Source organism: Rhinolophus sinicus, linkage group LG04 (genome assembly GCF_036562045.2).
Source record: "Rhinolophus sinicus isolate RSC01 linkage group LG04, ASM3656204v1, whole genome shotgun sequence".
In the NCBI taxonomy this organism is placed as follows: Eukaryota; Metazoa; Chordata; class Mammalia; order Chiroptera; family Rhinolophidae; genus Rhinolophus; species Rhinolophus sinicus.
Genome location: NC_133754.1, coordinates 68,049,691 through 68,076,868, shown reverse-complemented (window position 1 = coordinate 68,076,868; position 27,178 = coordinate 68,049,691). Strand labels below are relative to the sequence as shown.

The window sequence follows — 27,178 nt, the reverse complement described above, 5'->3', positions numbered from 1 at the left end:
AGGGATATTAAGAGGGAATGCCAGAGAGAAAGAAAGGAAGCCAGGCAACTGTGTTGTTATGGAGACCAAAGTAAGACGGTGTTTCAGTAAATAAAGAACAGCCAACAATGTTGGATGCTATTGAAAGGTTACCTACGATAAGCTCTGACAAGAGCCTACTAGGTTTAACCACATGGAAATAATTGTTAACTTTAATGAAGTAAAGGCGCTGGACTGTGGAGGTGGGATCCAAATTCGGGTAAGTTGTGTAGTAAATGGATGGTGTGGGAAAAGAGACACTTCTTTCAAGGGGTTTAGCTGCGAAGGGGAAAAGAGAAAGCAAAAGAATGCAGTAGCTGTAGGACTCCTGAGGCTGAAGGAGGTATTTTGTTTGGTTTATCTTTTTAATTTGGAAAATTTTGAGTTGAGCCTATTTAAATACAGAAGGGAAAGGTCTATCTGCAAGGAAATGATTGAAAATACAAAACAGACAGTGGATAATGCAAAATTCAACTGGGGTTAATGATAGAATAAACAGTTCTAAACCCTCTCTTTTAGGGAGGCTTTCCTCATTAACTGTCCAACTAGGGCACATATTTTTAGGCAGAAGGCACTAGCATCATTGGGATTTCTCCATTGGTGGTATAAGAAAAGGAACAGGGGAGTCAACATACAAAAACATTTGGGTCCTGTGTATGCTGATATCACAAAATCAAAGGGAAATACAATGGTATGACTTAGGATGGTTCAATTTGTAATTTTTTGACTTTACGATGTCAAAGCAATACACATTCAGTAGAAATTGTACTTTGAATTTTGAATTTAATCTTTTCCAGGTCTAGCGATATGTGATAAGATACTCTCTTGTGCTGGGCAGTGGCAATGAGCCACAGCACCCACTCAGCCAGATGATCACTGGGGTGACCAACCAATACTCTACAGTATGGTAGTAAATGCATTTTGACTTATGGTATTTTTAACTTAAACAATGGCTTTATCAGGACCTAACCCCATCTTAAGTCAAGGAGCTTCTGGAGGGGGACACTGGTATTTCTTGGACGTTCCAGGCACGTTCGCAGCTCAGGGCCTTTATTTGTTGCTTGCTCTGCCTGAAATTCTCTTCCACCACATATCCTCACAGTTTACTCCCTCAGATCCTTCAGGTCTTTGCTCAAATAGCACAGAGTGACCTCCTATAACCGCTCTATTTAAAATTGCAACCCCTTTCCCCACGTGGGCACGTCCCCACTCCCCTTATCTGCTTAATTTTTCTCCATATTGTAAACACTTTACTTATTTTTGTTTATTGTCTGTATCCACTTCTTGAATGTAAACTCCACTAGGGTAAAGAGTTTTTGTCATGTTGTTCAAAGCTCATCCCTGGGACATAGAAGTTACTTATTAAATATTTGTTGAATGAATGAATGCTTATTGTAGCTTAGCATTCCCATAGATACGGGGAACAGTACTAAGGTATAAGCCCATCATTTGCAGTGTACATAAACTACCAGTCCTTGATAGTGAATCTTTTTTACTGAACAGTTGGGACACATGTTATCAAATAAAACATTTCAAGTGAAATAGTTTGTAACTAGTGCTCATTCATGTAATGTAGATCCTGATAGCATTCACTGGGTCATTTTTTTCTTTTTTGAGAGAAAATATATCTTTTAGGGGAAAGAGAGATGAGATCAGCAATTCTCATAAATTTCTCTGCAATTGTGTATCAGTAACTCTAAGTCATTACACAAAGAGAAGATAAATAAATCCTGGCAAAAATAGATTATTAGTTCAGAAGTTGTGCGTTCAAATGCTATATAATTTTTGAGCCTATAAACCTTAGTTTATAAACACAGAGGTAAGTCTGTAGTTATAAGGGAAAAAAATAGTCCATTTAGGAAGAAACAGGTGATATCAGAAGTAAAACAACTGTAGTAGATTTCCAATTTTGTCTCTTTCTCTATTAGGAATTATTTGTCCTCATTACCATGTGACTTGAGGTGATCCTGTATTTGTTAATTATCTTTATAGTACTGCTGACAAACCATCCCAGTGGTTTACAATAAGCACTTATTTTTCTTCCTCACAGGTCTGCAAGTCTGCTGGGATGGCTCTACTTCATGATATAGCTTTCTTGGGCTTGTTTTTCTGAAAAACTCTGTTTCACCCTGCTGAGTATAGAACCCCAATTTGATAGTTTATTTTTGTGCACTTTAAAGTTGTCATTTCATTTTCTTTTGCCTTGAATAGTTTCTGAGAAGTCTATGAAAATCTTATTATTCTCTGTTATAATGTATCTTTTCTCTCTAGCTGCTTTTAAGATTTTCTCTTTATCACTGATTTTCACCAGTGTGATTATGATATGGCCTAGTATAGTTTCCTTTATATTTATCCTTTATATTTATGGGCTTCTTTGACCTTCTTGGATTTGTGGTTTATACGTTTCATTAATTTTAGAACATTTTTGCCCATTATTTCTTCAAATATTGTTTTCTTTACCCCCATCCCTTTCTGGGGCTACAATTAGCCCTTTTTATATTGTCCTACATGTCATTTTTTTTCCCCAGTCTATTTTCTCTGTGTGTTACATTTTGGGTTGTTTTTATTGCTGTCTTCAAATTCATTATTTTTTTTTCTGTAGTGCTTGATGTGCTAATGATCCCATCTAGAGATTTTAAAAATTTCAGATGTTGTATTTTTCATCTCCAAATATTCCATTTGCTTCTTAAAAAAATTTCTTTTTCCTTCGGTTTCTCTCCTGTCATCTTTTCCTTTAAAAGCCTACTGAGCATACTGAGTGTATTCATAATAGGTGTTTAAAGTCCTTATCTGTTAATGCCATCATTTTTGTCCTTTCTGGAAATGTTTCTATCAACTATATTTTTCTATTCTTTGGCATGTCTATTAATTTTTGACTGGATTTGTTGAATTTAATGTTGTTGAGTCCTCGATTTTGTCATAGTCTTTTAGAGAGATTTATACATATTCAACAGTCTCTCTGTTTTGGCTGAAGGGAACTCGGATTATTTTCAGTCTTGTGTGAGCTCGGAGAATTGTTTGGCCTACTGCTCCCCAACAACTGGTCTTTCCTGGTCTTGTGGTTTCACATGATATAGTCACTGGTTTTTATTCAGATAAAGATGCCAGGGTACTCCTCTGCAGATTTCTGAAGCTCTTTCTTCTTGAATTCCACCTCATAAGTTCCAACCAACTTGTCCTCCTCAAGTCCCCTAAACGCCAAGCCCTGTCTTCTTAAGTCAGTAAGACCTGTCTTCTCAGTGAGACCCGAGGTCTTTGTTTGAGTTCCCTTTCCCTGCAGCACAAACTGGAAATTGCCTCCAGGCAGAAAGCAGGGTGACATAGGGTTCATCTTGTTTCTTTTCTGTCAGGTACAACAGTCCAGGACTGACTTTTGTCCAATGTCTGAAAACAGTTGTTTCGTACATTGTTCAGTTTTTCAGTTAAGTCCAGACTCATTTCTTCTTCTCCAAAAGAGGACGTCTTAACTATTTTATAAATGTTATTTGCTATGATTAAAGTTCCCCTCTATGGTACTTGTTGTTTTTCTTCTCAGGAAGAGTTGATGGAATCATTTACTCTTGGTATCCTCTAGTAACTAACGTTCACATTCTTGAGTGACTTCAATGGGAACCCGCGCTGCCTCCGCGAAGGGTCAGCTAAGCCCATTCCCCCCCACTCCGCCCACCCCTCTCCCCTCCCCTCCCCCCTCCCCCCTCCCCCTCCCCCTCCCCGCGCACTTCTCCCTTCCCTTCCTCCTCCCGCCCAAGTCGGACGACGCGCTCGCGCTCCGCGCGCCGGCCCACTGCGCCTGCGCGACGTGTGGACGCCACACGCTCCCGGAAGTAGGAGGTGTCCGCTCGATTTGTGTGGCCGCCGCCGCGGGAACGGGAGCCGGTAATTTTTCGACGGAGAAAGGCGAGCCTTTTGGGCTTGGCCGAGTGAGAGTGAGTGAGTGTCGCACTCCAGCCAGGTCTCTTCTTACTTGACACCCGGCATGGAGGATGAGCAGAGCAAACAGGCAGGTGGCGAGGCCGTGGCTCCCGCACTGCAGGAGTCGCCGCGGTTGGAGTCTAGGGAGGAGCGGCAGCATCCGCATCCCGAGGTGAGGCGCCTGTCCGCGCGCCCCTTTCTTCTGCAGTGTTCGCGGAAACCGCAGCCTGCGTGTCCTTGGATCCCAGCCCCTGCCGCTTTCCCTGTCCCAAGCTCTGGGAGTCTTTACTCGGAGTGGTTGTCATTGAGCCCCCTCTGGTCAGAATTAACTTCTGGATGAAAGTAAATAGTCAAGAGAAGTGTGAACTGTGGTTTTGTAAGTAATGAGTGAGAATTCTGATCTAAACATTCTGTGCACACTGTTGCTATTGCCGTTCTGTCTAGTCCTTATCGGTCATTGGTGGGCTGTTGTTTTTCCATCGCGTAATGTGCTCCAGGTCTGTCACTTAAGATCATGAAGCCCATCTTCTTCCAGCCTTAACAAAAGGTGATTGTGCCTGTTGTAACCTCGTCCCTGATTTTTGCCCATTTACCACTATTTCATATAGATATATGGCTAATTTTATTAATGATTTTTACGGTTCACTGGTAGATCCTAGTTACAGTGGCAAAATGAGCTTATTTACTCATTTAATGAATATAGTTATTTTGACCAACGCTGAAGGTTGTAAACAATCTAAGACTAAAATTGGTCATTTTTCTATCAACAACAAGCAAATTTTGAGCACCCCTTAGAGTGGGTACTTGCAAGAGGCTTCCTAGTTACTGCTCCTTCCATCTACAGCCAGTTCTCCACGAAGCAGCTAGATTGGTCTTTTAATAACACGAATCTGATTGGTTTGCTCCACTCCTTAGTCTTCAATTTGCTGTCCCGCAGGACCTGGCTCCTACTTCCCTAGCTCACTGCATCCCACACAGTTCTCCCCTTTTGCTCCCAGCGCCTCTGGCTTCCTTGCTTTCTTTTACGGTGTTAAGTCTTTCCTTTGTACGCTCCTTTTGCCCTGCAAGAGCTTCCTCGGGGTTTTTGCATAGTTATCTCATTGTCCTTATGATACTGCTTTGAAAAGGGCCTTCCGTGTCCCGTCTAATGAAGCACTCTTCCACCTCATCTCCCTCTTCAATCTGAGATACTGTCAATAAGATCATGTTAAGTCAGTTAAAAAATAGTTTTTAAAGTTTATTTTGAATAAGAGAAGTGTGACTGAATATACTTCATTATATTTGAGTCTGAAAACTTTGAAATATGGTGATACAAGGCCTGGGACTGTGTTCCAAATTGGTTTTAGTGACTCATATTTGTTAAAAATCTTTTGTTGGATGCTCATAAACGATGATACAGTTTTTTTTTTCAACCTCAATTAAGCAGGATTTTTGTTGGAATTTAGCGAAGTACATTTCCATTCTCTCTAATGTCAGTTGTGTTTGTAAACTAATAGATGTCTCATTTTTATATTTTTAACAATTCAAATATCATCAGAACTCTTCCTTTGGTATAATTTTAATCAAGTTAAATTCTGCTTCTAAGTTTTCTCTTTTTTTTTGGTGAGCAGACGGAGAGGGTTTTTTTTGTGTGTTTTTTTTTTTAATTAGATAATGAACAATTTTTTGGCAGTAAGATAATGGAAACATTTCGAAAATATCTATTTTCAAATGTTACTGCCACAGAAAAAAATTTTCTTTTGATAAGCAGTTACTGTGTAACTTACTTGTTAAAACACTTTATTTCACCTTGAAATAACAAATTATGTTCATTAAAAAAGACCCAAAACTTCTAAGGATCAAGCTGTCAATCCCTTTCTTATCATGGAAAAGGACAACAATTTTGGATTACCTATCTTTGTAAAAGAAAATACGTAACATTTTTTTAAGTTCAACAGCACTTAAATAAGTACTTTGCCACAAGATCGTTGGTAAGCTTCTGTTTGGTATAAAAGATTTTTGTAGTCACTCTCCCTAATGTAAAGATTCTCTTATTTGGGATAATATAAACCATAAAACCACTTACTTGGACATGAAAATTGCAAAATGTCACAGTACTGTGAAGGTGAATATTCTTCTCCATACTGTGGAGTCTGCCCTACTTCCTCATGTGGCTAGTACTGTGTGTGACATGTGACAGACTGGTGGACACAGATAGTGGGGAGGATGCCATTGTCAATCTATGTATTATTTAGTAAACTAATTTTGTTATTGTAGATTAATAATCCATGTAGGGTTTTTAATATTTTCTTTCTGCTCCTTAGTGGAGTGACTTGAACATCCTTCTTTGGAAACAGTGTAGACCTGAAATTTGGGAAGAGACACTGATCACTGAGTACTGGATCTTGACTGTGTCCTAAACTTCCCTGAAGGAAAAGGGCTCAAGTGGAACCTAAGAGAGGACACAGATCTTTCTTTATAGAAATCATGCTTTATAGCATATCTAGAAGAGGCCTGAGTGTTACTTGTGGGTAATGTTTGTAGCTACAGTTTTAGATACGAATTAAGCAAGTGAATCAGAGAGAGGATTTAGCCAAAAAGAAAATTGACTTAAATTAACTGAAACATCTGTTTTGGTAGTCGAACTGTTTACTCACTATTGACCTAAATTTTAACCTGATTGAACATGAAGTTTAAAATGCAATGTAAATTTAAAGACAAAGGATAAATTATCCTGATTAAGTTCTAATGATAAAGTAACCAGGTAGCGTAAATTTAATATAGTATTGAAAGCTAATTATTTTCTCAGTTTTAGTCAAAGATCAGTGTAATAAAGCTTTCTAAACATTTGTCAACAAGGAACTTCAGTGCAGTTATGTTTCAATTTATGGACAATTCACACATTAGAATTGCTGACCTCTTCCTCAGAGGAAATGGGAGTGAGTCATTCTTGAGTGCTCCAGTACAGTGCCTAGCATTATATTTCCAGTAAGTGCATGTTGCATTAAATTGAGAACTTAGAGTGAGAAATAGTCCCTGAACCATTAGGATCCATTGTAAGACAAAGATTATGGCCTGTTTATGGTTATCCCTCTTTAAATCTGTAAAGTTCACATGGGGACAATGTGGTAAATTATAACTAAGTTAGCAAGAGTTAATATGGATTAATAGTAAGTAGCAAAGTATTTTTGAAAATTCTGGAACATACCTGATATTTATTACATTGCATGTAGAAAGTAATTGACTTACAAATGAATCTTTGAAATTTAACATATTTTGGGACTACCTGTAGAGTGATTAAAATTGAGTCATTTTTTTAAACACAGATTTTGATTTAAGAAAAGAGAAAAGGTTTATAATATAGTAACTAGTTATCCTGAATAACTGTTGTATGTGTAACTTTTGGCGATTTTGTGTTTTGAAACTGAATACATTTCCTCCTTTGCCTTAGGTACTAGGAAGTTTTGAAGTAGATTTCTAGTCCGTTTCCGCTTTACATTGGGCAATTTCTGTTAACTTTGTGGAATGTAATCAGATGAAAAATTCTTGGGAAGTCACTGATTTATACGTACATAATGTTGTAAAGATTAATTTAAAAAATTAATTCATTTGTAAATATTAAAATGTCTGTTCTATAGTCTGTGGTGGTAGTAAGTAAAGTTGCCATTTATTAATAGCTACGGTGAGTATGGGAGTCTGATATACATAATCTCATTTAACCCTTATAATAATCTTGTCTAAATACTATTTACCATTACTATCATCACAAACTAAACGCCATTGAGACAATTATTATGCTTATTTTATAGATAAGGAAACAGACATCAGAGACTAATGAGTAACTAACCTAAGGTAATGCTGCTAGTAAATGGTCAGCTGGGGCTCTGTTGTGAGGTGGTTTTGATTCCCAACATCAGTGTTCTTTTAACTTAGCTTCATTGCCTATAAGGAACTTCATGACTCAGAGGAGAGCAGGGTCAATGGTATTGGAAACAAGTATCTCTTCTTCCTGTCCTGCCCTCCCTCCAGTAGCTGCAGTGGGCATTTTTCATCGAACTTCCCTCAGGAGTTTGAATCTTTAAGATGTTGGTACTAATCATAAACTATATGGTTTTTGGTTTTTTGTAGAAAAAGCAACGATGTAGATTTGATGGCCAAGAAACAAAAGGATCTAAGTTCATTACCTCCAATTCCAGTGATTTCAGTGACCCAGTTTATAAAGAGATTGCTATTACGAATGGTTGCATTAATAGAATGAGTAAGGAAGAACTCAGAGCTAAACTTTCAGAATTCAAGCTTGAAACCAGGTAAATAAAAATAGTTTTTTAAAATTATAAAGGTAGTACATGCTCATCCTAGAAAATCTTGAAAACACTGGAAAAATTAAAAACACTCTGTAATTATGCTGCTATAAAGAAATAACCATTATTAACAATTCAAGTAACAACTGTAATTTGCATTCTTGTACGTTAATCTTTGTGTGTACTTTGAATGAGAAATTATTTCTGTTAGTCTTTTAGGTGATAGACCAGGATCGCTGAGTTAAAGCCTATGACTATTTTGACAATCTACCAGCAATGCATAGGAGTATTTATTACACCAAATATGTTTAAACATTTTTTTTAGTTGCTCATTTCATTGTTGGATAATATTTTATTAATGAGATTGAATATTTTCAATTTTTTATTTTCTTTTGTCCATTTGTATTATTTTTATGAAGAGGATTTCTTTGTAACCAGGTAATTTAAAAAAGTCATTCACCTATCAGGAAGTATTTTTTTTTTTCCCTGTTTTTGTTTCTAAAAATGCAGAATAGTATGCTTTATGTTTAACTGTATATTGAATGAGAAATGAATGTAGCTTAGCCAATTTGTGTGTGTGTGTGTGTGTGTGTGTCTGTGTGTCTTCAGTGAGATATATACACACTTAGGTTTTTGATAATTTTTTTGTAAAGCAAATCACTTTATTTTGACTTTGACCATGGGCAGGAATGACTTGAGGAATCCAGAAAAACGTGAAGATTTTTGATAAACAATAGAACTTCTAGGCATCAAGAAAAAATTGACTATATACAATAGATGAAAATTGTTATTGTTTCTGGGTACCCCTGAATCCTTCTTATAAGGAATATTCCTCCTCTTTGCTTTAAAGTAGAGCTTCACTACTTTTCAAAAGAGCACATACATATTTTTTTCTCCTAGATTTTCTACATTTTAATTTGTGGAGAAAAGCTTTACTTCATTTCTCCCAACTCTTTCCATTATGAAGATACAACCTGTAGCCTACAGAAGATTTTTTGAGCAACATATTTGTCCTTCCCAGGTGTGAAGACCAATCGCTTACTCCTGACTTGCAGGGGAGCTAGTGATCTAGAGGCATGTCTATACTTTATTCAATAAGCATTTACTGAATTCTAAGCATTACTAGGCCTTAAAGTTATAAAGGTAAAACAAATATATTCTCCACTTTGAAAAACTTATGGTCTTTTGAGAAAGCACACAAACAAATCACAATACAGAGTAACCGATGCTATATTGGAGGTATGGCCAAGTATAGCATGAGAATACAGTAGAGAGTCTATCTTAGGAATTCAGGGATGACATTTGAATTGATGTGCCAGGCAGAAAAGGGAGACGGTATTTCAGGCGTAAGAACTCAAAAATCCTAATTTCTGTGGGTATGTTACTGCTACATGAGCTTGCTTTTTTGTCAGCTGTTGTCTAACCAAAGTTATAGGCCATGACAGCGTACTGCAGGTTCAGGTGATGACTTGCCCCCAGGTTTTGTCTGCAGTGCGCCCCATGCATCGGGGGTGGGAGCGCCTGAGGAGGGTAAGTCATAGCCAAGTTGTGAGAGAACCCTGCGCGAAAGTCTGCGTTTTACTTTGTAAGCAGAAGGAAGCCACTGAAGGCATTTGCAGCAGGGAATTGACATTAGTGCTTCATTCTCAAGTAAGGCACAGAGTGACAAGGAGGGCTGTGGGAGTGGAGGCATTTGCCAGAGTCCAGGACGCTACTGAGAGCCATACCAAAGAGAATTAAGGAGAAACAGAGTCTGAATGTCTTACTAAGTTTGCACAGGCAAACATGGTGAGGATTTGGATGTGGACTGGCAAGGGAGATGTTAAAGATGCAAGTCTCTCTGGAGCAACTGGTTATATGTTTGTGTTGCCATTTGGTTTACTGACAACCCATTAGTAAAATACGGCTTCTCCAAAAAAAGAGAGAGAGGAGAGAAATTAAGACAAAGTAGTCCAAAGCTGTCACATGACAGAGGTCACTCAATACCTTAATATGAAAGGAGGTAAAGGGTTTCCTTGCTAGGTTTGGTAATTTGGAAAATCTCAAGCAAATAAGTATGTTAAGACATTTTGTCTTAAAACAATGAACTGATGAATTATTAGTATTGGCGTGGATAGGATTCATTTTCAGTGGTAGTTTAGAAAGGAAAACAAAAGGTTAAAACAAATTTTTTAATAGTCACTAATAGGTGATGTGACCAAAATGCCTTGCTTGTCACTGCACATTAATTACAACTTAGATCTTATTTTTACTGTCATATGTATTTGCAAACGATTATAGACTCAGCTAAATATGTTCTGAAGGAAGTCTGAGCATTGGCTATTGCTTTTAATTTTTTTGAAGAACTACATAGTATTTGAAGAATGTAAGCACCATTACCAGCCATTGTTTCTATTTAGAACCACCAATTCCCAACCCCCCCGTTTGTGGAACATGTATTTTTAAAATACCTGTAATACTGAAATCTCCTACATCATATCTACTCATGGTAATTAGAAGTCTACAATTAAAAACACTGAATATTGCTATGTTTTTCTGGACACAGAAGGTGTCTTCTGAATGAGTTTTCCTAGTTAAATAGCTAACAGACATTCAACTTTATGTACCAGTCTCATGTTTTCATATTCGTATGGACTTAGTTGTTTAACCTGTGGAAGCCAAAAGAAAGAAAAAAGCACAATATGTTAAATTTACCTGAATTTTCATACTCTGAAATTTTTATTTGCCTGTAGGATAATTCAGTGTTAACTTCAGTTTTTGTACCATGTATGTCATCTTGGTACTTAAGGCAGTGTCGTCGTGTAGGTGGTGTGTGCCAACAAAGCTCATGGTGTGAAGTATCAGTATAGATGGGAGAAAGTGCTCGTAATAAACTACAAAAACGAAAAGTTACTTGTGAAGGAAAATAATTGATGCTGTATTGACATTACATTTTAATTAATTCTTTGCTAAATTAGCTTTGAGTCTTGCTTTGTTTACATTTATTTTAGTTAACACCTGCTAAATTATGCTTTCCTTGTCAATGTTCAACCCAGTGCAAGCAGGTAAGAATTCAGACCTTGACTGAAATTCACCTAAGAGTTAATTTTATTCTTACTTTCCTTAGAGGAGTAAAGGATGTACTAAAGAAGAGGCTGAAAAACTACTATAAGAAGCAGAAGCTGATGTTGAAAGAAAGCAATTGTGCCGACAGTTATTATGACTACATTTGTATTATTGACTTTGAAGCCACTTGTGAAGAGGGTAACCCACCTGAATTCATACATGAAATAATTGAATTTCCTGTTGTTTTACTGAATACTCATACCTTAGAAATAGTAAGTGAATTGTTATATTTTAATTTTATTTTTAGCAGCAACTATTCTGGGGTTGGTGAGTAAAGCAGAGGATCTCATTTGTTTCAGCTAGAATTAGTTCTAAAGTGAGCTTTTTTGCTCTTGCTGTATGCTTTGTATCAGCTTGATTAATAGAAAAGTTATAATAAAATAATTTCAGTGTCTGCTTCTCTCCTTTTTCAGTAGCTAAAATTATAGTGTTCTTTACTATTTGCTAAGATTCTGGCTGGGTCTCAAAATCTCCTGGGGTGGTAAAAAAACAAACAAACAGATGCCTGGCCCTCATCCCAGAGATTCTGATTTAGTTGTTCTGTGCTGGGGCCCCTGGCATCAGCATTTTTAAAAAGCTTCTCATTTTATATGCAGTCAGGGTTGAGAATAACTGTTATAAATGAATGTATGCTCTGATCTCTGAAAATGATAATTTATAGAAATCACCTTTCAACTTAGAACTGGCCATCTTTCTGGTGAAAAGTTATGGGGGAAGCAACTCTCATAATTTTTGCTTCTAGTCCATATAACATGTATGCTTTAGATGTTTGTTTTCATTGCATTGCTAGTTGGAAGTCAACAGGAATTCTCCAAACTATTACTGTGCCTTGTAAAATCTGAGTGAGGATGTATAACATCTCATCTATCCATAGTTACTTCTGTAGTATCCCTCGTTGTCACCAACGCACTGGGAATCAGTATAAAAAGGCTTTATGCATTAAAATGCATAGTTTTTTTCTTAGTGTTTGTTGTTCAGAACCTCTCTTAGTTATATTCTTAATCAGCCTATTTACATAATTTCCTTGTCCAAAGCAAATTAAAGGTCAATAAATCAAAAGTAAAAATGATAGCTCCGAAGGCATATAATCTTGCATAGCTCACTAGATTCCACTTCCTCTCTCACTCAAGGAGATTGCTCTAGTAATTCTGCCTCATTTAGATATTGATGATCTATTGCTTCTACTATATTGTTCCCATCACATTCAAGCATGTTATTTTCACACCATAAAAAGCCTTAGCTTGATCCTACTTCCTCTCCAGTTACCATGTTTCTTTGTTTCTCTATGGAAAATTTCTTTGAAAAAGTTACTTATTTATACATCTGTTTCCTCTGTTTCTCTTTTAGGTTTAAGATTATACAGAGGGTGTAGGTTTAGGATATATACAGAGGGTGCCAAAAAATGTATACATTCTTCCCAGCTTCCTACTATCAGATGCCCCAGGTTCAATCCCAGGTCTCATCTCCGTATAGATTCTCCCCTAATGATCACATCTGTCATCCAGTTCCATAGCTTTTAGAAACTAAGTGTTGATGACTTTCAAATACATGTCTCCAACCTGGACGTCTGTCGCCAGACTGCTTACTTAACATCTATCTCTACTTGGGCATCTAAACAGACATCTCAACATGTCCCAAATTGAATTTACCCTGAATTACCTATTTTATGTGCATCGTTCCCTAGCTTGAGTGAGGGCAGCTCTATCTTCCTAATGCTCAGTTCATCCTTGACACTTGTTCTACATGTACAGACTGACAGCAACCCTTATTTACTTTGCCTTCAAAATATGTCCAGAATCCAGCCACATAACTGCACTGCAGTGACTCGTCTGAGCCCCTGTCATTTCTTGTCTGGGTTTGCTGTACTCACCAGCTAACCATTTTCTGTATTTCTATCCTTGTCCCCTCCAGCCAGTTCTCAACGTAGAGGCCAGAGTGATCCTTATAAAATACAAGCTGATCATATCACTCTGCTCAAAACCCTTCAGTGGCTCCCCATTTAACTCAGAGTAAAAGTTGCATTTCTAATATGATCCGCCTCTTGTTACTTCAGTTTGTGCCATATTGACCTACTTGCTGTTTCTCAAAAATGTCAGACCTCGTCACTTCCCAGGGCTTTATCTCTCAATTCCTTTCCCCCAGAGGTCTTGCTGCTAATTCCCTCCCTCCCTCCTTCCTGTCCCTTTCTCCCATTCTCCCTTCCTTCCTTCCAGTCCTTCCTTAGCTCTCAGCTTTTGAATAAAGCCTAACTGGTTACCTGTTTAACAGTGTAGCTTAAACACCGCTGCACCCAGTGTTTCTCATCGCTCTTACCTACTCTATTTTCTGATAACCTTCGTTACCTTTTAACTTACTATGTAATTTATTTAAATAATTATTAAATATTTGATCAATGAATGCATAGTTCTCTATAGCATTATTCTGTTGAAAGTATTAAAAAATTTAATGAATAACATTTTATCACCTGCTTGTAATGGCAACTTCCTTTTTTTAGAAGTTGCAGCATAGTTTTGAAAATTTTTCATTTAAAATTATAGAACAAAATACTTAAAAGAATATAGACTTCATTTATCTCTGAAATTCAATTAAGTAGAATTTTTTTCTCTTTTATATGTCTAGTCAGTAAAGAGCATCTAATTTTTAAAGTTCCAATGTTCTCTGCTGTTCTTTACTTTTGCTCTTTTACAATATATTAATAACTGTAATTCATCTGCTTAATGCTAGCATGTAAAAATTATTTGTAGGAAATATGAACAATTATTTTTAATTCTTAATTTTTAAGTCTTCTATAACAAAGACTATTCTTTGTCTTTTTCTCCATATCTACCTAGTATTAACAGTTGCTGCCTATAAATCTTTAGGCTTTGAAATTGTTGCTAATTTTTCACAAGTGACTGAGTGTGATCTGGTTTAGGAAGGCAGTATTGGGCTAGAGAAAAAAAGCACTTAGAGGTCTGAGCCTGATGATAGCAATACTGGCCTTTCTGAGTTCACAGAGTTGTCAGCATAAAATAAGAAGGCAAACCTGAAGGCTTGAAGATGTTAAAAATTACTTAAAAAAATACAGTAGTGTCTCCCTTTAAACTACAAGATACCATATAGTCAAATTTTGACTATTCAGAATTCAGTTTAATGGAATCTTAGTCTAATAAAAAGGGCTATTCATGAGTAAATGAGAGAGCAGTACACTGGAGCTAATTCATTATAACTGAAGACTGGTATTCAAAAACAGTTATTTGAAAAGTATTTGTTATCTGGAAGTAGCGGTTGCATTAATAGGCTTTATAGTTTCAAAATATTACAAACAAAATTATCAACACTTTGCTCCTCAGGAATATGTTTAAACTTCGGTTTGAAGGCTTGCTTTCAGATACTTGCTTTATCTTAAATTTTGAACTATGAAATACAATTTTTTAATTAAAAAAAATCAGTGCTTTGGGAGTAGGGAATTACCTTTAAATTGTTAAAAATCTGGAAAGGTCTATGCAGTGAGCACCAATAAGATTACAACTTTGTGTGGCTGAATTTGTCATGTATCATGTGTCATATATCTTAAGTCATAGAAAATATTTTTAACTTGTTGTCCTTCCCTTGTAGGAAGATACATTTCAGCAGTATGTGAGACCAGAGATTAACACACAACTTTCTGATTTCTGCATCAGTCTAACTGGAATTACTCAGGTTATAATTCTATGTTCCTTTTTCGGGAATTTGAAAGAAGTTTTGAAATTAGGGATTTATTTCATAGTTTTAAAAAATTATTGCTGTAAACAATTTAAATTAATGTGATACTTTCCATGCTTGGTAAAGATCTTTCATATTGTAGTAGTTAAGAAATAGAAAAGCAAACTTTACATTTGATAAAATTTTTCTCAGCTTTTCCTTTCAAGGGGTTGTAATGATGAATCTAAAGGTTCATTTGTTTGGAACATTAGTAAAGTTAAGTCTTAACCATGCTGAACTTGGAGCTAAAGTTTTAAAATGTATCTGTTTACAACTTGACTTAATATATAGTATAGCTTAATTTTTTTAAGTCTCTGATTTTTGGGTGTATTGTAATGTGGCAGACCCTTTGTTCATTTACTTAGTTCCTTTATTCATTCATTCACTCAACAAATATTTGAGTGCCTACTATAGTATTTGCCAGGGTACTAAGGGATACAGAGATGGTCAAGTCAGTCTCCTCCGCTCAGTTAACAGTCTTATTCAGGAGGACACAGAATAAACCGTGGTCTCAGTATGGTTAGGAAGGCTGACAAGTAAGTCTGTTTCATCAGGGTATTATAGGCATCTGTAAAAAGGGCTTCCTATGACAGAACGGATGGAGGGCTGTCCTGGGAAAACCTTCCTCAAGTTAGTGAACTTGGGCTGAGTCACATAGGTAAATAGGTGGAAAAGAATGGTCCTGAATGGGTGTGAATGGCAGAACTGTAAGCAGTTCAGGATGGTTCAAATGCAGATGGGCTGGTAAGAAAATGAGTACAAATAAAGCTAAAGTGGTAGGCCAAGGCAAGCCAGATCATGAAGAGCTTTGTGTGTCTTTATATCTTGAAAGCCCGGGGGAGTGTTTGGAGGATTTTAAGTATGAATGAAAGGGATGTGATGGAACAGATTTACATTTTAGGGGGAGGTGAGTCTATAGGGAGACCACTTTAAAGGGCTTTGGCTCTTTTTGCAATGACATGGTTCTTCTTTTTTTAGGCCTCAACCTTGCTGCTCACAGATTCTCTAGAGTGGAGAAAAGGGAAATCTCTTCTCACTGAGCTATAGCCCTTTAAAGTGGTCTCCCTATCTCAAAGCTCACATCTTTCTACCACATACTACATAAGTGAAATAAGTCAGACGGAGAAAGACACGTATCATATGTTCTCACTTATATGTGGAATCGAAAGAACTGAATAAATGAGCAAAGTAAACAGAAATAATCTCAGGGATATAGAGGTAAAACTGATGGTTGTAGTTGGGAGGGGGGTGGGGATGAGGGAGAAGGTGAGGAGATTAGAAAGCCCATGTTAGTAGTCACAGTATTGCCACGGGGATACAAAAGACAGTTTGGGGAATATAATCAATAATGTAAAGATTTTGTAGGGGGTCAGATGGCACTTGTCTCATTAGGGAGACCACTTCATGGACGGTGTAGGTGACCGACCACTGCAGTGTACACCTGAAGCTGGAGCTGAATAATAATGTCAGCTGTACTTTAACATATAATATATATGTGTTATATAATATATATATATATATATATATATAGTTGTATATATTTTGTGTACCTGAAACTAATAAGAAAAAATTAAGAATAGAATTGCAAAAAAAACAACAAAAAGAGAACCACTGGGGTTGATCTTAAATCTTAATTTTGGGAGGATTATGTACTTCACTTGAGAGCAGTCCCTAATACTTGGCTATAAATAATTCTTAATTGTTTTAAAAGTGAACTGTTAGATAGAGCTCAGCCAAGGAAATCATGAAGAGTTTAAAAAAATCATAGATAAGACTTTCTCTTACTGTTACTTACCCTATAATGTTTATGTCTGGGTATTTTGTAGAACTCTAAGTAGCTACTCAGATTTTTATATATTTTACTTTTATATCTTCAGGATCAGGTAGACGGAGCTGATACCTTCCCTCAGGTACTGAAGAAAGTAATTGACTGGATGAAAGTGAAGGAATTAGGAACAAAGTATAAATATTGCATATTAACAGATGGGTAAGTATTTAGGAAAATTATCTTTTTTATATACTTTTTAAGATTACAGATGTCCTTATTTAACTTTTAGAATAACCACAAAAATATTACTTACTAAATAAAGGAGACAGTATATTTCCTTTCATATTCTTGTTCCTAGTTAAATTTGAATCCTAGGGATCAAAGAGAGGAACGAAAGCAATGATAACTAATCCAGGATAAGAAGACTAGAGAAAGATGAATATTAATATGTAAAACTAAAATGTCTTTATTAAAACTGTTTTTACCAGGACACTTCCTTGCTCAGAAAAGTACAAACTTCAGTCTGGCTTTCGAGTTTCTTTCATCTAATCTCACCCTACCTGTGTAGCCTAATTCACCTTGCCATTCTTTTTTACTCTAGTTAGGCTGGCCCATGAATCACATGGTTTATCCTTTCTCTTTGTACTTATTCATGGTTTCCTCTCTACTGGAAGACTGTCTTCCTTGACAACTTCTTTATCATTCAAAGCCAACCTCATGTTTTATTACAGACACTACAATTCACATTGCTCTGGTGTGTGTGTGTGTGTGTGTGTGTGTGTGTGTGTTTTGGCTTAAAATCTTGTAGCCTCTGAGATATGTACCATTCCTCTTGGCATCTGACTAAATAGTCTGATATCTAAACTTTAGGTGTGTAAGATTTATGTTTGCAAGGAGATTAAAATTCTTTTAGAGCAAGGACTTTTGCTACTTTGTAGTATTCATTATGCTTGCTGTAGTGCTGAGTTCAAAAAGTATGCTTATTGTGAAATGGAAAAATAAGAAGAAAGATGAGAAAGATCAAAACAAGGGTTACAGGCATTGTGCCAAGGCAGCTCCTCTCCCATAGTGCTGTTAAGGTTGAAAGTCCTGATCAATTTCTGTTTCAAACTATGGACAGACTGTACACTAAAGCTACAGTGTCACCTACGTAAAAGGTTTAGAGACCCTCACATACAAGAGGAAAAAGAGCATTGAACTTAATCACATCATAATTGTGTTTAAAAGTAGAAGTTTGGGAAAATGTTGATGGGCCTTTTTAGAAATCTCTTATTGATTGCAGCATGAATGAGCGTGTTCCTGCTAAAGTATACAGGAGTTTCTGTCATAACAGAGTCTGTGCGATTCTGCAATATCTTCCCATTTTGGAACAGACCATTCAAAACCTGTGCAATTTTGTAAGCAGAGCACTAACAAAAACAAAATCGATACATCTAGAAATAATTTGGATAGCCCAGGCAAGCAGCTCAGGGTAGGTGAAATTGCCTCAGAGGATATTACAAATACACAGAAGCAATAGGATACTGGTGACAGGCCACTGTATCTAATTTTCTTAAAATACTCCTGTTGTCAGTACAGCAGCTGAGTTGAGAGCTTTTTTTCTTTTCCTGCTGAAGGTTATAAATCTGATTGCTATTATTCTGACTCCCTCTGCCCAGGAAAACCCATGTATGAACCGATACAATTTCCACATTATACAGTCAATAATTTCCTTAACTACTTGGTTGATTAGTGTTGTAGAAACATACTTTGGCAGAACAAATTATATTCTGACTACTTGATACCAACTCCTTTTGTCCCTTTCAAGTATTTTGTTCATTTGTTTTTGTTTTTTGTTTTATTTCCATTACACCCTCAAATAACTTCCTATATGATAAGCCTGATGTTGAAAGTTAGCAGAGTTATTTTAGAATTATGAAAAAATTCTCTACACGATAGAGGTCTGCCCAGATAATCAGAATCATAAAAATGATCAAGATGAGCCTAATAAGAATTAGTTTGTGAAAAGATGTAATATACCAGACTTTCTGTTTGTTTTTTAAAGTTTATTTTTGAATTACTATTTTGGAGGAAGAGAGGTTATTGTCTAAGCTTGATGTTATGTGTGAATATAAGAAAGAAAGGTGATATGTGTAAATAAAAAAACAAATGACTTAAATACTCATTTGTGAGACTATTATAGCATTTATTTTATCCATTTTTTTTCCTGTTTTTGATTTATAAGTTCATGGGATATGAGTAAGTTCCTGAACATTCAGTGCCGGCTAAGCAGGCTCAAATATCCTCCTTTTGCTAAAAAGTGGATCAATATTCGAAAGTCATATGGAAACTTTTACAAGGTAAAATTTCTACATTTTATTGATTATACTCTCATGCTGTTAATGATAAATTATTATATTTCGTATGTACATTAAGTTGTGATTTACAAGGTGCTTTTCACAGAAAAAAGGCCACATGATTAGTTGTTGCTTTTCAGATTCCAAATTGGTTTATGTTCATATGAGTTTAGAAAGATAAGCTATTTTTCTCATTCATCCTGTTGCTTAAGTACGTTAATACAATTTTCAATAACAGGTTTGGAACTATAGGGGTATTCAGTATGTGGGTTATTTATGGAACAACTGCTCCCCACTGAATTTTAATTTTATCAACGTAAATTTCTGTGTGTAGTGTAAATTTTTAAAATACAGTGCAAAGTTTGTAACAGTTGGCAGCCTTCCATCATGGCCCTCACCAGCATTGGCTCCTGTTCTCCCGAGGCAAACATTTTCAACTTTTTAAAGCTATTTCTTCTAATAATGACCTTAACATTTCTAAATTACATATTTCTTGAATTTCAGTTTGAGATATGTATTAAATTCCTGCAACAGAAGATGAAAGTTTAGCTCTGTTATAAAGCCACCATTCCTGCACGTCTTTCCCCTCCCTGCATTTTTCTAATATAGTTTTATTACCTTTATAATCAAGTCATTATCCAGTGTTTACATTCCTATAACAATGGAGAAGGTTCACAACTTTTCCCCAAATACAACAATAGATTTCTTTAGTTGTTTTCTTATCCTGTTCCTTTCCATTCAAACTGTAAATCACTTCTCAGTATCTGTACTCAAAACATTCAGGTAGTCTGTCAGGTTTTTTTTTTCTCTTTCCCCCTTTGGGATCTACCTTCCTAGAGCCTTTAATCCTGTTCTAATCTGAACTATTTGTTCTTCAGGCTTCTTCTAAAATCATCTAGGCGATTTCCTTTGCTACTCTATCATGTGTTAGATCTTGTGTCATCTTCTCTCTTTACAACTTCATTTTGGTGAAGCACATCCTGAAGTATCGTGTTTCCCCGAAAATAAGACCTAGCTGGACAATCAGCTCTAATGCGTCTTTTGGAGCAAAAATTAATATAAGACCCGGTCTTATAAGACCGGGTATAATATAATATAATATAATATAATATAATATAATATAATATAATACAATACCCGGTCTTATTTTACTCTAAGACCGGGTCTTATATAATATAATATTTATCTAATCTATTATATTATAATATTTATATAATAATTAATATATTATAATATTCATATGATATTAATATAAGATCTGTATAATATAAGACTCGGTCTTGTATTAATTTTTGCTCCAAAAGATGCATTAGAGCTGATTGTCCGGCTAGTCTTTTTTTCGGGAAAACATGGTAGATTCAGGAGAAAAGGTGTTTTTTCTTTAAAATGTTTTTGTGTGTGTGGTTTTAATGTTTCTTAACTATGCATACAGAAAAGTGGAGTTTGACAGATTGTTTTAAAGTGAAATCCCTTGTAACTTCCACTTACTCAACCCCCTTCCTTCCTCCCAGAACTCTCATAATCCGTACTTTTCATGGGAATCATTTTCTTGTTTTTCATTATAGCTTTAATGTTTATATGTTTATCCTTACTCCATGTAGTTAGGTTTTGCCTATTTTTAAACATGATATAATTAGTGTCATACTGGCTGTGTTATTTTGAGCTTTTTTTCCAACATTATATTTGAGATTTATCCATGTTGTATATGTAGCTGTTAATTTATTACCTTTATAAATTAATAAAAGTTAATTTATTTTATTGCTGTGTAGCATTCCATTGTGTGACTATACCAGTTCGCTTATCTAGTCTATTCTGGCTGGCAATTGGGGCGGTTTTTGGTGTGAGGCTTGTATGAACAGAAGTGCTATGAGCCTTCCTGTGCGTGTCTTCTAGTGCCGTGTAGACCCATTTCTCCAGGGTGTAACCCTATGAGTGGAATTGCTGCCTTACAGGATATGTGCATCATTGGCATTATTAGGTAATTCAAAAGAGTTTTCCAGAGGGGTTGCATCAGTTTGCATGCTCACAAAAAGAATGTGTGAACTGACAATTGCTCCCTGTCTTTGTCAGTATCTGGTATTACTAGATACTTAAAATATTTGTAATTCTGATAGATGTTTGATGTCATCTCACTGAGGTTCTGATTTGCATTTGCCTGATTACTAATGAGGTTGAGCTTCTTTTTCTGATTATTAGCCATTTGGATTTCTTCTTTTGCAAAGTCTGTTTAAATCTTCTACCCATTTTTTAAAAATTGGGTAGTCTTTCCTTTTGTAGTTGGTTTGTAGATCCTTAGTTTGGATATCAGTCCTTTGATTATATTTGGTAAATATTTCTTTCTTGTGGATTTATCATCTTACTCATTTTGTGATTCCTTAAACATGTTATGAAAAATGCGTTCTTAAAAAACAAATTCTGAAAAATTATAAACATACTAGAGTAGATACAATGAACCCTCATTGCCCATTTCATCAGTTAAACTCATGTCCAACCTTGTTTCATCTATATTCTTTTGAAGCAGATCTCAAACATTATTTCATTTGATGTTGTAAACATTTCTCTATATAATAACTCCAAAAGATAAGAACTCCTTTAGAAAAATATAACCACCATACCATTATCACACCTAAAAAATTAAAGTTTTGAAAAGTCCTAATGTCATCTAATCATAAATTTCATAGACATTTTGTTTCTTTTACCTTTTATGTGTTTTAAAGAAACTGAGCCATTTGTTCTATAGTTTCCCATAGTCTAGAGTTTGCTAATTGTATCCTGTGATACAGTTTCACATGTGCCGCTGTCCTCTGTATTTCCTGTAAATTTGAAGGGCTTGATCATATTTAGTTTCTTATTTTTTTTTCCAACAACTACCAAGTTGTAATGAATTCTTACATTAGGGTGTCTTTTTCAAACCTTTAACTTAGAGGAATAACTTGTTTATTCTAAGGGTAATAAAACCATAATTTTCAAGGTCTGCATAAAAATACCTACAGCTCACAGTACATTAGAGTGATCAGAAAGTTGTAGATATGTTAACGCAATTGCCAGTGCTCTTTTGAGGAGAGAATATTTTTCTGTGTATCTGTTTATGTTGACCAATTCCTTAGACTGCTCTTTTCTTCTTGTTTTCCCCTCTTCATAATAGATACCAACTATAATGTCAATTAGTGTAAATTGAGGAAACTTACGTTTTCTACTTACATTTTCTTTAGAACATTTCCTCTTTTTTTGTTCTGTTTTTTATTTGTCTTATCCAAGTACACTTAAAAGTCTTATCACAAATTTCTGCTATATACAATGCTAACAATGTAACGTCTTTCGTAGGTGGTATGTACAAAGTATTCTTTCCTCCTTTTTAAAACTGAAAATGACTTTTTAACCAACCTTTTTTGGGAGTGGAGGGTGGCGATGGATAATTAAACTTTAAATTATTCTTTCTTTCCTTTTCATAAATGTAAAAAACTTAAAAGGCAAACAATACAGTTCTGTTAAATAACGGGCTTTAACTTAAAACGGAGTTTGATTTTTTTTTTTATAAGTAGGCTGAAACAATATGAATAAAAGGACAGCCTAAAACAATTTTAAACAAGATTTTAGAAAATAAAAGCTTTCTTTCTGTGTGACTAATAAGACTTAGAAGTAGGTTTAGCATGTACAAAATTATACAAATGTATTAGTTTATTTCTTTTATGGTTCTACATATGCATTAGAACGTCATTTTTGAAGTAAAAGTAAAGAATGAAATATACATCTTAAAGTGAAACCTGTGTTTTTGTTTTTTCCTGTATAAACACTCAATTTTGGGATGAATTTGAGATAAGCTCACGAGGGTATCATTTCCCACTGAAATTAGACAACTTGTGCCCTTGCCCTTCATATTATTAAACAAGGAAAGACTTGTTTATATACATAAAAAGTTGAAAATGACAGTGAAATATTCATTACTTTCCTATGAATGACAGAACCTTCTTCTTTTACAGAAATCCATAACTTCTCTAGAGGCAGATCAGTAAATCTCATCTCTAGTATGTAGTTGGACTGTACTTTACAAAGCTCTTTTCTCAAAGTCAAATTCTCTGGCTGAGCAGAAGATTCAGAGAAAGGGTCCTAGCCTTAGTCATATCGTGGTGTTGAACGGGAGGAAAAATACTGTCTAGTTTTCTACAGTTTTTCCAGATGGCTTTCAGTTCAATGCATGAACATTTAAGATTTCCTTCTGCAATGTGATTTTTACAAAGACTCAGTTTCCTTTGAAAATCCAAGACTCTTGTCACTTGAAGTCAAATGTTTTCTCTGTGGTCTTATAATAAGCACTTGTTCATTTGTTTTATGAGATGAAAATGTCTGCTAAGTAGACTGTTGTTGGCAGTTCTTCTTCAAGCCACTCAGTAAAATCTGGCCTCCTATTTTTCTACCATTCACTTTTCAGGTCAGACACCTCTCAGAACTTTTTCTTGCTAGGCCCTAGGAAGCATGAGGTTTATGTGTTCTTTATCCAGGTTTTCATACAGGTTTCAGATTTTAAATATTCAGTGAGAGAACTGGCCTCTGTTTAAGAGTTAACCATTTTTCTAGCACTATCCAGGACTTTTCACTTTATCTCTGAGATTGCTTTTATTGTGGTAAAACATATGTAACAAAATTGACCATTTAACCATTTTTAAGTGTATTGTTCAGTGTCATCAGGTACATTCACATTATCTGCCTCTATCACCACCGTCCATGTCCAGAACTTCTACATCTTCCAAAACTGAAACTCTAACCATGAAACAAAAACTCCCTATTCCCCCTTACTCCAGCCCCAGGCAACCACCCTTCTACTTTCTGTCTCTATAAATTGTACTACTCTAAGTACCTCATGTAAGTGGAATCATACAGTATTTGTCCCTTTGTGACTGGCTTATTTCACTTTGTATGGTATCTTCAGGGTTCATATGTATTGTAGCACATGTCAGCATTTCCTTCCTTTGTGAGGCTAAATAATATTCTATTGTTTGAGCATTTCTTTACTTTTTAAGGTTGAATAATATTCCATTGTATGTATACACCACATTTTGTTTATTCATCCATCTGTTGATGGACACTTGGATTGCTTCTGTCTCTTGGCTGTTGTGCATAATGCTTCAGTGAACATGGGTTTTCTGTTTTGAATAGAAGTGGTGAATGTGGGCATCCTTATTTTGTTCCTGATCTTAGAGAAAAAGTTTTCAGTCTTCCACCATTGAATATGCTGTGGGCTTTTCATATGCGGCCTTTATTATTTTAAGTTCGTTTCCTCTATTCCTAGATTGTTGGGTGTTTTTTCATTTTGCATTAACTGAGATGATCGTTTGTTTTTTCCCTTCATTATATTAATATGGTATGTTACATTGATTGTTTTTCATATGTTGAACAATCTTTGCTTTCCAGAACTAAATCCCACTTGGTCATGGTGGATAAATCATTTAACATACAGCAGAATTCAGTTTGCTAGTATTGTTGAGGATTTTTGCATTAGTATTCATACAGAATATTGGTCTGTAGTTTCCTTGTGTCTTTGTCTGGCTTTAGTATCAGGGTAATGTTGACCTCATTGAATGAGTTACAAAGTGTTCCCTCCTCTTCTGTTTTGTCAAGAATTTGGCAAGGATTGGTGTTAATTCTTCTTTAAATGTTTTTTTTTTATTCAATATTTTTTATTGGGGAATATTGGGGAACAGTGTGTTTCTCCAGGGCCCATCAGCTCCAAGTTGTCCTTCAATCTAGTTGTGGAGGGCGCAGCTCAACTCCAAGTCTAGTTGCCATTTTCAGTCTTTAGTTGCAGGGGGCACAGCTCACCATCCCATGTGGTAATTGAACCGGCAACCTTGTTGTTGAGAGTTTGCGCTCTTACCAACTGAGCCACCCAGCCGCCCCCTTCTTTAAATTTAAATGTTTTGTAGAATTCACCAATGAACTCAGTTGGTCCTGGGCTTTTCTTTGGTGGGATGGTTTTGATTACTGATTCAGTCTTCCTTATTGTAGGTCTGTTTTTATTTTGTTTTCTTCACGATTCAGCCTTGGTAAGTTGTGTGTTTCTAGAAATAGTCTATTTCACCTAAGTTATTCAATATGTTGGAAAAGTTATTTTCAGAAGCGCATTTTTTAGGTGATATTTAATGGAAGGCCCAGAATGCATTGCGGTATTACAGCTTAGGGTAATTATTGATGTTTGTCATGGTGAGTTTATGTCATTTGCTTTGTGATTCTTCCATTAACCCAATGAGTAAAAAGTACAACTGTTATTCTCATGTACAGATGAAGAAGCGGAGGCGACATAGCTATACAAGATACATAATGTAAAACTTAATAAACCTTCTTCCTGATAGGGATATACTGAAGATAGAATAGTGGTTCTCAAAAGTAGAGGGGCATATTGAAATTTAGAGAATGTGTGAGATTTTTATATTTATCAAAAGGGAGTGGGTATTTGTTAAGTAGGTGGAAAAATACCACATCACATTGTCTTTCATTCTTGATCTTCATTATCTTTAGTCATCTAGACAGGCTAAATATTTTTTTGGTGTATCTGTCAAAAGAGTTGTTCAGATAAAATAATACAGTACAGAAAAATACCATGCAAAAAAGCATTAGTTTGGGTTAAAATGGTAGCGCTTCAATTTAAATGTTCAAAACAACACATTTTCTTTCATAAATGATTTGTTAAATTACAAAACTGCAAACTTTTCAGATGCCTTGAGGATTCCATCTCTTGATACATATTTTTGTCTAAAACTCTAAGATCACTTTTTTTAAAGCTCTGAATGTTTATTTATTTGGCTCAGTTGATAGAAGTATTTGCCCTTTGCCTAACTTTATTTAGCTGTTACTATTAATTTTCAGTTTATATTTTGCTACTTCACAGTGACTTATAGAATACTAAAGAATATTTACTGTTTATTTTTTAGGTTCCTAGAAGCCAAACCAAACTAACAATCATGCTTGAAAAACTAGGAATGGATTATGATGGGCGGCCTCACAGTGGCCTTGACGACTCTAAGAATATTGCCCGAATAGCAATTCGAATGCTTCAGGATGGATGTGAACTCCGAATTAATGAGAAAATGCATGCAGGACAGCTAATGAGTGTGTCCTCCTCACTACCAATAGAGGGCACTCCACCTCCACAAATGCCACATTCTAGAAAATGACAGCATTTTTGCCCTTTTGCCCATGGATCATTCACTCTAACTGCTACAAAGGTAGCAGATGAATGCTTATTGAATTAGTCTTGCGGTGTAAAATTTAAGCACCTTAAACATTTGAAATCTTATTAACAGTTATAGATACATATATGTGTGTGAACAGATTCTGTGGGGAGGGCATATTGAATTAGTTGTCACCAGCACTTTTGATATGAGCAGTATTTGTTACACAGTAACAGTTCCTGCTTAGAACTGAATTTTATAATTTAAGGTGTCCAAGATATGTTCCATTTGGTTTTAAATGCAAAAATTTATTGGCTCTCACTTTGAATGTAATCTCTTATTGATGTTAAAATATATGGTGTATTTCTACATTAACATCATTAGATCAAATCCTTTCTTAAAATGAAGAAAAAATTGGAAGATAGGCCTTTGGGTTTTAAGAATATTATAGTCCTTTTGATTTTTGAAGTTTATATGTGAAGTGCAGCTGTATGTGGTGGTGAATTTCATGAAGTACTTGGTACATACACATAATCTACCTATGTTTCTTTTCAATTCATAATTGGAAGGCTTATGATAGATTATAGGGTCTGGTTAAAAATTCAGATGAGATTAATGGAAAGTCAGAAGAAAATACCTGTAAAGGAGTACAAAGGCTGTAGCTCAAACTTTATAATGCATAGGTAAATTAGTGGGGTTTTGGGACTTGGCATTTTAGTTTCCCTCCTCTTTGTGACATATCTGCCCTTATTCTTAAATCTAAGAGACCATGCTTTGAAGTAGACTTAAAATTAAGGATTAACACTTAATTTTGCATTTGTATTCAACGTTATGAGTAAGGTTAATAAAGTTAAATAATGCTTTCTACAA

At 35.5% G+C, this 27,178-nt stretch overlaps 1 protein-coding gene across 2 annotated transcripts; it reads left to right on the top strand.

The window, feature by feature from the left end:
• The first annotated feature begins 85 nt into the window (after positions 1-85).
• Positions 86-27,178, top strand: ERI1 (exoribonuclease 1). 2 transcript variants are annotated; one of them, XM_019750518.2, is made up of 7 exons: positions 86-238; positions 8,038-8,216; positions 11,317-11,527; positions 14,913-14,996; positions 16,916-17,025; positions 19,031-19,145; positions 26,069-27,178. In XM_019750518.2, exons 1-7 carry the CDS (start codon positions 173-175, stop codon positions 26,309-26,311), a joined length of 1,008 nt encoding a protein of 335 aa, XP_019606077.2. In that variant the 5' UTR covers positions 86-172; the 3' UTR covers positions 26,312-27,178. The 2 variants fall into 2 exon arrangements, with proteins under 2 accessions (XP_019606077.2, XP_019606076.2); XM_019750517.2 differs by lacking the exon at positions 86-238 and adding an exon at positions 3,845-4,102.